The 13,901-nt window shown below is 46.3% G+C and overlaps 1 protein-coding gene across 5 annotated transcripts in view; it reads right to left on the reverse strand.

Moving 5' to 3' along the window:
• Positions 1–13,901, reverse strand: part of TRPC7 (transient receptor potential cation channel subfamily C member 7) — a 122,692-nt gene that overhangs the window by 80,744 nt on the left and 28,047 nt on the right. For 3 of the 5 annotated variants that reach the window (XM_045183942.2, XM_024575214.3, XM_053912992.1), the window contains exon 3: positions 2,823–3,005. The exons of the other annotated variants lie outside the window; for them this stretch is intronic. In XM_045183942.2, the coding sequence (XP_045039877.1) occupies positions 2,823–3,005 (183 nt within the window). The remainder of the gene's footprint in view (positions 1–2,822; positions 3,006–13,901) is intronic. 5 annotated transcript variants of the gene reach the window in all.

A 13,901-nucleotide genomic window follows, 5' to 3' on the forward strand; every position in this document is an offset into this window, starting at 1 on the left:
TGTGGACATGGACAGCTAGCTTCGCCAGATGTGCCACGAGAGATACAGCTCTGTGGGTAAGTAATACGTACTGTCCCCTTCTTTGAGAGTAGCAAAGCATATTAAAGGCTCTATAATGTCTTTAAACAAAGAGATATATTTGACTTATTTGAACACAAAATCTTAAGAGTCCCACTTATTAGCAACCCATGAAACTGCCAAGAACAACTCGTTTGCTTTAATCACTAAATTAATGGTTAGCTTTGATATCTTGTAGGCAGAGCATTGGGAATTTTTTGTGGCATTATATCTTGGCCTGAAGATTCATGTAGCAGGTGTAAAAGGCAGTGTATTTGTAAATAGGCCTTGGTGCTAGTCATTTCATAACTCAGAGACCTAGGATTAGATTGTGTCCAGGCAAGCATGCTAAAGTTCATAAATTAAAACTGAAATCTCATTATGATATTAATAAGTTTTTAATTTTGGGTATTTTCACTGGTAAATCGTAATGGAATAAATGTCAGGGAAAACTGTGAGTCTGTCTGCTGTCACTCGATGACACACCGGCTTGGGAGGGCAGACCCACCGGAGCCTGTGAGTAGGCGAGGCTGACATTTCGTGCAGGTCGTTTATTATCGTCCTACTTCTGGGTTGCAGCAGACACTTGACATTCATGATGGATATTTCCTGAGACCTTTATGACTCCCCTAATTGGCAAATTCCACTAGAGTAAATGATTTCCCTCGTAAAGCCTTTTAATTCTGACCGGAACTGTCACAATCATGGAGCGTTTCCCTTCTCTTCCCGTTCATCACCATGGCTGTCTGGTACTTGGTGGTTGACAGAGAGAGGGAGCATGCAGCTGTGAGGTGGTGGCCAGACTTCTGGACCAGCTGACTGATCTACCTTCAGGGACAGTGTTGCTAAGATATTTGGATTCATGTTTCAGAAAAGTGATGAATGCTTGCATTTCAGGGGCCATTGGATTGCTCCTGAATAGCTAAAACTATGACTGTGAATCTGCAAGTGCTAAGCATCTCCTGTTCTTTGGGCTTTCAAAGACATTTCACCCTTCACCCTGTGCTGGGAGGCAGAGGCATGCTCTGGCTTGGCGAAGGGAGGACATGCTTGTGGTTCTGGAAGCTCAAGCTCATGTTTACCATTGCCTGTTCCTGTCCCCATAGCAGGGTTTGTTTGAACTGCAAGGCCATGAATATGTCAGCAGCTTCAGGAAGGGGTTGTGGTGCTTTGATGAAAAGCCTCGGTGAGCTCTTGGGATAGGCTAAAACCCGAGTTCCCTGTACTGCAGACGGTAGCCTGACCCTTCCTCTCCCATCGCTGGATATGTCCAGGTGTTTATCCAAGGCCACTTTTTCCATGATTCACCAATCTTATATCTGGGACTCAGAGTCTTTAAAAAAGCTGTTTTTCTTAGAATTTTTGATTATTATTAAAAGTAAAAGGGCAGGAAGATTTTATCAAACTTAGAAGCTATCTCTAGATGAGCTCTGTAGATGTATGTGGGTGAACTGTACAAAAACCCATATACAGTTCACTCCACACCAATTAAGACAGTCGGACAAGAGGAGAAATGCCCAGAGGTTGTTTTGGCTCATGGAATTCTATGCAGCACAGAAAGAAAGAAGGGGCTCCTACCCTTTGCGACAGCATGGATGGAACTGGAGAGCATTATGCTACGTGAAATAAGCCAGGTGTTGAGGGACAAATACCATATGATCTCACCTTTAACTGGAACATAATCAACAAAAGAAAAACGCAAACAAAATATAACCAGAGACAATTGAAACTAAGAACAATCTAACAATAGCCAGAGGGGAGGGGGGGACAGGGGACAGTGGGGAGAAGGGTTTTCAGGAACTACTATAAAGGACACATGGACAAAACCAAGGGGGAGGGTGGAAGCAAGGGAGGGAGGTGGGTTTGGTTGGGGTGGGGGGGAGTGATGGGAAGAAAATGCAGACAACTGTAATTGAATAATGATAAAGTAATTAAAAAAAATATCCCCAGTACTGGCCCTGTGAAGTAGCTCAGGGGGTGGGGGGGCACCCTGAGTGACTGATGGGTCATCTTGCTCCTGTGGGAAGCACATTGACATTTAAACACATCTTTGGATCTTGGATCTTGGAGCTCTGCAGTTTTCATCAGGGTGAATGATGTCACCTAACCTGAGAGCAGATTCTAAAGACTCCAGAGTACATCGGAATTGGAACCATAACTGAGTTTTGCTTCTTAGGCCTCAGTCTGACTAGCTACTGGGGGCCTGAGGGCTACTGGGTGGCAGTGCACATCTTGAGGTTGATTAAGGCGGTGGGACGAGCTTGCTCTCATAAGTCAACTGGAGCTTTCTCCTATGGACTTCCATAAGCCTGGGGAGTGAATTCCTCTAAGCCTCCTGGAACCACAATCCACAGAGCCTCTACACTGAAACGTTTTCTGCACAGTGAGTCCCCAGGCACATGGAGGAAGCGCAATACATGCTATTGAAAATCCCGAGTTACATGTTTCTTGTGCAAACTTGTGAACTGACCACCTCACTGATGGGAACACTAACTGTGACTTTGGTCCTCTCAGTGGTTTGGAGGCTGAAATCCCCTCTTTGGTTCTCGAGGCTCCAGGCCTAGTCATGGAAGGACTGTCATGACGTCTCTCTCCTGGTTGGCTGGGGGTCCGGGCAGGGGGGTTAGTGAGAGGGGCTCTGAGCAGTTAAGTTGGGTAATTGGTGTTGTCACTGTCACCTTGTGGGAACATCAAATATGTAGGAGCAAAAAGCTAGGCCAGCAGCCCTGCGAGGTGAGAAGCCCAGGAGAGGTGGGGAAGCTTACCTTCTTGACTTCGTATTTAATGGCGAGTTTGATCCGGCTCAGACTTGGACGGTGGTGGTCGGACCAGACTTGGAAGTTCACATCACCATTTAAAATCGCTTCCACCTCTTCTGTGTCTCGGCATAGGTCCAGCACGCCCACCACAAAATCCTTGCATTGCATAGATAACTTCCTGTAATCGTTCTAACAGAATAAAGAGAAATCAGGGGTGTGTCACACTGGGCCCCACAGATTGGCTTGCCCAGCACAGCAGTTCCGAGCAGCAGCTGTGCACCAAGTGTGAGCTTATGGAGAGCATTAGAACTGGGGAATGTGCTGGCTCCAAAAGGCAGGGCAGTTTCTCTTGACACAACAGCCTAGAGGGCGTCTTCTCTAGGCCAGGATTTGTCAAGGTGTGCTCCATTGGGCCACCAGCATCAGAGTCACGCTAGGCCTGCTAAAACGGCAGCCACTGGGCCCTGTTGCAGACTTATCAAGTCAGAATTCCTGGAGATAAGGCTCAGGAATCTTTTTACCTTGTTCTGTAGGTGATTTGGACGCCTGCCAAGGCCCATTCTGGGCTCTTTCAAAGCAGCAGCTTTCCGTGTCCAACTCTGAGGGAGGAGTAATAAGGAAGTGAACTTCTAAGGCCAGTGGAACCAAGACTTCACTCCTTTACCACCAGTCTAAATTGGTAGCTGCTGTTCATAGGAAGTTTACTGGAATGATATGGCTAATATGCTAAATTGGAAGCACACAGGTGTGCTTTCTTTTTATATGCTGGAAAACCTGCTTGTAAATTATAAATTTAAAAAACAAATGTAATTTAAATCTATCAGGATTCTTTCTTACCACAAATCCTTTTGTAGGGCAAGTTATGGCTCCTAAATGACTTGCCTGTTGGGTAAACATTTTTAGACCTTGAGCTTTTTTTGGTTTGTTTTTTTAATAAGTTGCCTCTAGCATGCTCTCTTCTCTTCCCTAGACATACCTTTTGAATTATCTTTGAGAGGCTGACTTCCTTTCCTAGTGACATGCCAACTTCTGTCTCCCCAGATAGACTGCTTCAATTCCAGATAATGATCCACAGTACGATGGACAAAAGAATGTTTCATGTCACCCTCATACCACTGCTCCCCCAGATGTTTTCCCTAGAGGCCTCTTTGTTGGTTTCGTAGTTGAAACTAGTCTATTCAGAGTCTATTCAGAAAGGACTCAACAGACAAAAGTCACTTCCAGTGCTAATTAATCAATGTCAGCAGCCTTCGACTGGTAAATGATAGCTGATAAACAGGAGTGCAGTTTTGCTTTTCCAGAACTTGGAAACCTCAATAAATAGGAGGGAGCCGGGCAAATGGCGGAAGCCCAGCCATTTTTCTGAGTTAATGATTCTTGTCTCCTAGCACTGCCGCATCAAAATGTCACTTTGTGTTAGAGAAAGGTGTTAGTTAGCTGGGGGAAGGAAGAGGATCAAGAAAATGTTTTCAGACAAGAGTGGCACTCTCTCTCCATGTGTGTGTGTGTGTGTGTGTGTATATATATAAATGTAAATGTACATACATACTGTAGGGAGAAGAAGGGGAATGCTGGATAGAAAGATGACTGCTCAGCTCAGGCAGATTGTCATGGAGAAAAATTCAGGGAAGATAGTTGCAGTGTTCTGGGTTTTGGCACATAGTCCAGAGAGCTGACTGGTGACATGAAGAACTGTGTTCTGTGTTCTTTCATTTCTAACACCCTCCTTCCCTGAGAGCCTGTTTGTACTCGGCAATGAAAAATTGACAATGAGCAAGGCAAATATGGTCACTGGGTAGTGTGGGGGTGCAGGAGGCTAAGGATCCACTCTCAGGATTGCACAAAAGTAATGCTAAGTAAAGCTTGCTCAGAGCTCGTCCCAGCTAAGATAACCCGAGAGAGCCAATGAGCCAAAGGTGGGGAGCTCAGGAATGGACAAGAAGGGTCACTTCATCACACGGACCCATTCAGCTCTGGCAGTCCTGCTGCAGCAGCTCAGTTTCTCTGAATCTCCAGCCCCCACTCCATCAACTTTGTTGTCGCTTTCTCAGTAACAAGGGGTCTCTGAAAATTATTGCTTGTTTCTAGTGAAACATAAACTTCCCTATTAACTAGACAAGACCTCATCTCCTGTTGGAAACTCCTATCTACAGCTGAATTCACGGATGGATACAGAAAAGAAGTGGAAAGGCCTTGACCCAGGCCTTGGTCCAAGCTCCCCATGCTAGGAGCAAGTCAGGCTGTACTGCCCCAGAGCCTCAGCACATTTCTGGGTTCAGTGCAGTTCAGAATCTGGGGCTCCATCTCATTAGGGACTCTCACTTCCCTGGGCTCTATCACTAGCTGGCCAGAGCGTGGGGAGACACACCAGAGTAAGTAGTTAGGTTTCTGCCTACTGCATTGGACACTCCAGCTGAAAGGCGGCAAGCCTGGTGTCTGCTGATGGCTGGAACTGATGGAGAGAACCTGATAGTTGTGTGGCCCAGGCTTATCAGAACATCCTGGGGGAATTATGATGGTTGTGATTTTCTGGGTTATCTCTCAGCTCAGTGAGCCTCCCAAGCCACACTCTTCAACTTTAACTGAGACATACACCCAAGACGTTACAAGTGCCCTCTTAAAAACAATATTTCTGCAACCCGAACTTGGTTACTCCCAATGGGTGACAGATGTTCAGCCTGCATCATGTCACTCAATCCTTGTAAAAACCTTACAAAAGAAGGACTATCAGCATTTCCAGTTCACAGATGAGGAAACTGAGACTCAGAGACAAAACCTCACAGGCCAAATCCACTTTTCCCATGCAGCTGTCCCCATGATTGACAGGGGATATGTTCCACGTGGACGCCACCCAGTGGGTGCCTGAACTGTGGATCTTACCAAATCCTATATATACCATGTTTTTCCTATATACCCATACCTACGGTAAAATTACAAGTTAAGCACAGTGAGAGATTAAAAACAATAATAACGAAATAAAACAGTTACAGTGTACTGCAATAAATATGTGAATGTGGCATAATCAAGTACAGTAAGGGTGACATGGACACCAGCCCTGAGATACGACAGTCGATCTGATAACCGAGATGACTGCTGAGTGACTGATGGTGGGCAGTGTTTACAGTGTGGTTACGCTGGGCAAAGGGATGCCTCACGTCCCGGATGGGACACGGCATAGTGGGAGACTGCAGCACACTACTCAGAACAGCATGCAATCTAACACTTACTGTTTGTTTCTGGAGTTTTCATTTGGTATTTTTGAACCATAGGTGATCGTGGGTAACTGAAGCTGTGGTAACTGAAATCCCAGATAAGAGGGCACTATTGCATCAGTCACTCTCTTGTCTCTGGGTCGCTCTCTCACCTTCCCTGAAGGGTTTAGCTCCCGTCTCACTGTCAGCGTCACTGTCCCTGTCCCACAGTTACTGCTGCTGTCACTTATGGTGCTTTCAGTATCTAGGAAAGTGACCCTCCCATTGCCCTGCTTTCTCATTTCCTTGATAAAACCTTTTCTAATGACCCATCCTCAACTCTAACTCTACCACTCACTCTCTTAGGTATTTCTAACAGATCCAGGACCCCAACTTCAAATCTTCCCCTCTGATCACCAGCTCCTGTATGTCCAGCTCACTCCCTGTAAGCCCCGAACTCGAGCAATCCTTTGATCTGCCAGACCACCTTTACTCTGGTTTTCATTCCTTAGGCCACTGTTTCCCTCCTCGCAGAGCTTATATTTTATGGGGAATCGTTACAGTCATCTCTGTACATATTACAACTCTCTCGCCCTCCTCTTATTTCATCCTCCTCACTGGATAAAAGCCTGACCTTGGTCGAGTCTAACTTTCCGCTGCTCTGCTTCTGCCTCTGCACAGGGAGTGCGGCAGGACAACACACCGCTGCGCTCCTCAGGCATGTGGCACACTCACTGACTGCGACCTCAGGTGTGCTCCCTCTCTCCTAGACAAGCATGTCATACCCTTCCCTTTCCTCAGTCTTCTAATGCCTCCCCGTTCTCCTAGTGCTCAGATAAAGACCTTGTTTCCTATTTTACTCGGGAAGGAGAAGTCATCAGAAGAGAAGTGCCACACGCTCACACTGTCACGTGTTCTCCCTTCATGCATCTGTGTTCGTGGACTCTCTTCCCCTTTCTCACTGTGGATGAACTGCTCCGCTTCTGTCTGAGGTCAGCTCCTCCACTCATGTGCTGGATATCACTGTGCCTACTCAAGGATGTGGCTTTAGTAATCTTCTTTTTTCTCTCCTGCATTGTCAGGTTATGCATCTGACAATGCAGGAGAGAAAAAAGAGAAAAGTGGTGAAGTATATATACTTTCACCAGTTCTACTTTTTACCTTGGTCCAAACCACTGTCGTCTCTAACTTGGACTGACCCCAGAGACTCCTAACTGGTCTCCCTGATTCTGTCCTGGTCCTCTGCAGTGTGTTGTCCGCACGTCAGTTAAAGAGAAACTCTCCAGTGGCTCCCCAGCCACTCAGAGTATACAGTCGTGCTGTCCTCTAGGGACACACATTGTCTAGCCTCTCCATTCTGCCTCTGGTCCTATTTCCAATCGTCCTTGTCCTCCCGCGGTCTGCTCCAGCCACTCTGACCCTCTGGTTCTTCAGACACGCTTGGCACGGACCATGTCTGTGCACTGCTTATTCTCTGTGCTTGGAGTGCTCTGTCCTGGGTAGCTACACGGGCAGCTCTCTCAGCTCCTTCAGATCGTTGCTCAAATGCCACTTTGAATGCATTGAACAGTTTTTGATATTCTTCTTCCATCTATTTCTTGTGCTCTGCTCACCGCAGATATTAACAGAGATTCTTTGATTTTCGCCTGGTTCAGAATTTCTTCCCTTTCCTTTTGGTCCATAAATTTCACAAGGTCATTTATTGTTGAGATGAGTCTCTGGCTTCAACACAGAGGATAAACCAAAGCTGTTTAACATTGATACTTAACATTTAGTATTGATACTTTTGAATTTTTGGTGCTGAAGCTATTGTTTTGACAACACCAATTTCAGGAAATTATTAGCTTGCTTGACTTCCGTTCAAAACCCCAACTCTCAAACATTTTCAAAGCTACTGTCAAACTTAAATTAGAAAAGAGAAAGCTTATTACTCTCATTGGTCAAAAGTTTAGTTAATTTCTCAGACTGATGCTGTGGAAACGCCCACACAATACAGGATAATTAACACTCATTCCTCATTGGACGCCTCCGACATTAGATGCACAGAGTGTGGGCCTCAGACCCAATGCCCTTGGCTCCCTTCAGAGGCCCAGTTGTGGAGGAGGAGCTTGTGCTGAAAGCCCCCACTGACGTACACATGGAGCTAGACTACCGTGTGTGTGCATGCTGGAAGCTGGGAGGTGGTCTGTGTCTGCCATTTAGTCCGAATTTGTTTCAGAAATGATTACAGCAACAGTTTACAGTAAAAGTGTTCTAAGCATTTCATTAAATGGTCACAATTACCCTATAAAGCTCATAGGGTCGTTATTCCTAAATAATAGGAGGACTGAGAATTGACCATTGTATTTAGCAATTTGGAGGCCATTAGTCACCGTGATGGGAGCGCATTTGGGAGAGTGGGGGGCAGGACTGGTGAGAATTAGAGTTTTGTAAGAGAGGGAATTGGAGCCAGTTATATAGATGGTGCTTTGGAGGAGTTTATTGCAAAGGAGAGCAGAGAAATGGATCAGTAGCTGGTTGGAGGAGTAGAGTCAGGAAAAGCTTTCCTTTTCCCCCTCTCATCCTTCTTCCTTCCCTCCCTCCCTTCTTTCTCCTGGTGGGAGAAACCATAATATTTTGTATTTTGATGGGAATTTTTAGTAGATAATTAATGCTGATCCTTGTATATGATGTCAGAAGATTATTATATTAATTCAGTAGTTCAATAGCATGTGACACATGATTGGATTAGTTTGTATGTACAGGAATGAACTCAGGTAGAGTAACACATGGCTTATCCATAGTAGGAGGAAGGTCAGCTATGTGGCTGAGGATGCTAGCATTGGTGGTAGGACTCTCTGGACATTTTCTTTCTATCACTTCAGGGTTTTTTTTTTTTAGTGAAATAGCAAGAAAAATTATCAGCTGAGAGTCAGAATTGGGGAGGAGGTGATAGAAATTTAAGGAGAGGAGGTCTGAAATCATTTTTAGGAGAATTTTAAGAGTGAATAGATTGGGAAGACAGGATATGATTGCTGAGAACAATAAGGACCCATTTAAGATTCACGGTCAGAAATTTAAAATGGGACTAAGCAATACGGTTGACGTTTTCTAACCACATTCACCTTTCTGGGTGCCGGCATGGAGGAGGTACAGAATAAGATTTTATCAAGATTGTATTTTTGCCGAAGAATACAACAAATCAAGAGAGGGGCAGAGGAACTGAGGTGTATGTGATGGAGATTTTAATGCTAGTCCATGGGATTGAAGCTGGTATGGAGGGAGACAGGACTTCCAGGGGAGAAGGAGAGTGGAAAGATGGGTAGAAAAATAAGACCAACTGTATGTGTTGTCTACAAGAAACCCACTTTAAATGTAAAGTTGGAAATTTCTTCCAAAACTAAACATACTCTTACTATATGATCCAGCAGTCATGATGCTTGGTATTAACACAAAAGGAGTAAAAAACTGTGTCCACACAAAACCATGCACATGGGTGTTTATAGCAGCTTTATTCGTAATTGCCAAAACTTCGAGGTAAGCAACATGCCCCTAGGTCGGTGAGTGGATGAATACGCTGTGGGCCATCCAGACAGTGGAATATTGCTCAGTGCTAAAAAGAAATGAGCTGCCAAGCCATGAAAAGACATGGGGGAAACTTGCATGCATATTACTAAGTGAAAGAAGCCAACCTGAAAGGCTACAGGCTGTATGATTCCAAATGTGTCGCAATCTGGAGAAGACCAACTCTGTGGAAACAGTAAAAGGATCCGAGGTTGCCAGGGGCTAAGTGGGGTGGGGGGAATGAATAGGTGGAGCACCGGGGATTTGGGGGCAGTGGAACTACTCTGTGTGATACTACAGTGGGAGATATGTGTCGTTTATATGCTTGTCCAAACCCAGATACACTGCCAAGAGTGGACCCTAATATATGCAATGGACTTTGGGTGATGATGATGTGTCAGTATCGGTTCATCAGTTGTAACAAAGGTGCCACTCTGTGGGGTGGGGGCTGTCCGTCATGGGGGAGGCCATGCACATGTGTGGGTGGGGGAATATGGTAACTCTGTACCTTTTGCTCAATATTGGTGTGAACCTAAAACTGTCTACAAATAAGGTTTATTTTTAAAAGAAGATGGTTGAATAGTGATTTGGAGGGTAGACCCTGGGGAGAAGCAAATATTGAGAGTTCGGATATTTGAGGGAGGTAGAAAATTCCAGCAAGTCCTCAGGGAGTAGTATGAGGTATGGGGTCATGGAGAGTTCGCCTTGAGCACGACAGCTAGGGTCAAGTAGGCTTGTGGTGACTGAAGGAGGACCAGTGGAGAGGGCTTCATTAAAACCGAGCCAGGGTGTGCAAAGGATGACCTGTGTGTATGTTAGCGTGCCAAGGATCCAAACAGCAGGGCCTGAACCCGTGGAGAAATGACAGTGACCCGCTCTTGCAGACTGCAATGGTGAGGGTTAACGGGTAACATGACCTCATGGAACAGGACTCGAAGCTGAGTACTCTTATGAGGGGAGGAAGGGAAAGGTCTGAGAGAGAAGGTAAAGAGCCGCAGGAGAGGTACAGCTCCCACTCCCAGGCCCAGTGCTGGGAGGACTCTGGGAGCAAACCCGCCCCCTTGAGGGGGCTGCCGGGGAAGGGTGGCCTTCGGGGAGCCAGTCTTTATGAAGAGTGAGAAGACGATGCATGTCTAAGAGGAGGGGCAACTACGGGATTCTGCTGAGGAGGAAGTATGACTTATAGACCGTGAAGTGGTGATGTGGCATCCGGAGATGAAGAAGGGAGGCGTGAGGATGGAGTAGGGATGCAAGGAGTCTTGTAGAGAATCGATTGTAGGTGCTGAGGGGGACTTGGGAGACAGATGGCGGTGACAAAAAGAGGGGTCAAAACACTTGAGTTCCATTGTGAGGAGTCAGTGAGACAAAGCAGGTGAAGTGCATAGCACAGTGCTGGGCACGTAGGTCATGCCGAGCACCTTTTGGTGAGAAAGGAATTTAAAGCCACACCCTGCCTTCCAGCACTCCCTTCTGCATGTCCCCCACTCAGTTGATAGATGACAAAACAGAATGATAAAATTTAACACACATGGCTGGGTCCTTATTAATTATAACTGGAATCACTGAAATAATTAGTGGGTATCAGCCGCTGGGTAGGAACCTGAGCCTGGTGCTCATTACTGCAGATGAAAATTGAAAAGCTTCAATCCACATTTTAGCTTTCATGCCTACAGTTCATTGTTTCATTAACCTTGACCATATCAGTAAGCTCGTACCCCAAAGTATCATAAAGGGCATTTAATATCCCTCAGCATTCAATCTCCTCTTACGAATGCAGATCCAAGGAAGGGGATTCAGGTTCAGTGCATGCGTCAGATAGCAAACGTTTCCTACCTTGGCTTTCCCAGGGGGACTTAGACAGCTCTCACTCCCGAGAATCCAGGGTTCTGCTCGAAGGTGGGGTGGGATAGGGCTGGCTCCCTGCTCTAGCGACCTCTCAAAGGCCCAACTCTCCAACTCTGCACTGGTCACCCACTGCCTCATTGAGTTTGTTATTTGCTCTCTGCAGGAGGCCTGCCTTTATTCTCCTCAAACTTCCCGCATTTCCTAGTGGGGTTTCTGTCCTACTGTTTCAGGGTTGGGGAAAGACGATTGATTGTACGTGAGCCATTAGTGATCTTAGAAGTGTTCGGTGCAGGCCTGATCAGGCTTTACATGGGAAGGATGACGGTGGTTCGTGCTTGGGCTCTGGAATGGGAGTGTCTGGGTTCAGATCACAGCTCTGCTTCACACTGGCTGTGTGATTTTGAGTGTATAACTTAATCTCTCTGTGTGCTCTCATCTGTGTAATGGGGATGATAACACTATTTTATAGGATTGTTGCAAGGAGTAAACTAAACGAGTAAACCCACTTCAGTCACTTGACACAATGGGACAAGTATTAGCCATTGTTATGAAACCTGTGGCTTATAGGTTAGCAGAGGGCATACACACGGAAAATTTCTCTCTTTTGGGGTGTGGGTCTTTGAGTGCCTTTTCTAACAAAGCAGACTCAGCCCTCGTTGGATTCAATTCCACAGCTGCACCCTGAGTTGGTCCTCAAAGGTGCAGCCGCATGGCAGGGTAGAAGCTGGAGTGGGGGGTTGGCGCAGAGGCCTTGCTCATTCACAGTGTAGGTGCAGGCCCCCGCCTGGGAGCTGAGCCTGCATCTGCCGGTGGCCATGCTGCCTTTCTGGGCCAGGCAGTGTCAACAGTGCTCTGTTGATACTTTGGTTTCCACTGTGCTTTTTGGTTTACTCATTGGCAGCTACTAACATCATAAGGGGCTCCCTAATCCATCACCTTGACATTGTGAAGTCCAGAAGTAATGAATTGCTCTGCTTGTTGATTTTTGTAACAAGTCCTCTCGGATGGATTTGGAGGCTTAGCTAAGGAGGATAAAGGCTGTCTTTCAAGGAAACAGAAGAGCAACTCAAGTATTTCATTTGGTAGCTCAGCAAGTATATTTGTGCACCCATTGTGTGCCAGGCCTACAGGCCCTGTGTTGGGATACAAACCTAAATAAAACATAGTCTTTGTCCTTGAGGAGCTCAGGGTCCTTCTAGACAGAATGACAAGAAACTAGATAAGGCCAATAAGTTGACATAGTGCCTTGGAGCATGCCACACCGCTACAGATATGGGGGACTTTCAAGAGGAGGCAGAGTATAAATTGAGACCTATGGGTGAGTAAAGCTAGCAGGGGTGAGACAGGCACGGGGAGGAGAGGTAGCAGGGAATGGACATTCCAGGAGGAGGAACTGGCAAATACAAGGGCCCAGTGGGGAGAGAACAGTCACCGGTGTGTGGACCGATGTGGTTATTGGCTACCTTAATGACAGCGGGGTTATGTGCATAGCTTATGCACATTACCCGGTGTTTTACATAATTTCTCACTAGTAAATAAACATGAATGCTTTCCTGTATCCAGAGAGGAATTCATGTATACTCTCTGCACATCCTTTTCCCGATTAAAGATGCTGCTTGGTTTTCTCTTGCTGAGCTCCCAGAAGAGCCTCTCCTCAGCTTTTTGTTTTTTCTGCTGGAACCAGAGGGAGCCAAGACTTGAAGGCAGGTCTGCCTGTGTGAGCCTTGCTCCCTCCCTGGGAGGCTTCAGGGCTCTCTCCCCTCTCTCTGAGTGCTCTCTGTTCTCCTGCTGTCCTCCCTTTCCACCCCCCTCTGTTTATCTGTCTCTGCCTCTGCTGCTCTCTCTTCTCCCTCTCCCTCTCATATCCATCACTCTGTCAGCCATAGGTCAGTGAGAGCCCGGAAGAACAAGGCAGGCCCGGTACTGCGCTCCCGGATCTGAGACCAGAGGGAACGGTGGACGGTGAAGGTCCCACAGCTCCATGGTGGGAAGAGGGCTTCAGGCTCTGACTCTTGCAAGCCGTCAGGCTGTGTGAGGAAGCCCCATGGTTCACTTACATGGAAGGCAGCCCACCTTCCCCTTGCCTTCCTGCCCTGCCCCCACATGGGGTTAGCCTAAGCATGGTTGGTTGGTTTCTGTACCCATTAAAATGGGAGACAGCCTGTACTCAGAAAAACTGTAGGACACTGAAAAAAGAAATACAAATAAATGGAAGCATATACCGTGTTCATGGATTGGAAGAATTAGCATCATTAAAATGTCCATACTAACCAATCTACAGATTCAGTGTAATCCCTATTAAAATTCCAATGGCATATTTCACAAATCTAGAACAAATATTTCAAAAATTTTTATGGACCCAAAAAAGACCCTGACCAGCCTCAGCAATCTCAAGAAAGAAGAACAAAGTGGGAGAAGTCACAATACCTGATATCAAACTGCACTGCAAGGGCACTGTAAATCCAGACAGCCTGGTACTGGCGTAAGAACAGACACGCAGATCAAT

The sequence above is a fragment of the Desmodus rotundus genome, chromosome 10, assembly GCF_022682495.2.
Source record: "Desmodus rotundus isolate HL8 chromosome 10, HLdesRot8A.1, whole genome shotgun sequence".
Taxonomy (NCBI): Eukaryota; Metazoa; Chordata; class Mammalia; order Chiroptera; family Phyllostomidae; genus Desmodus; species Desmodus rotundus.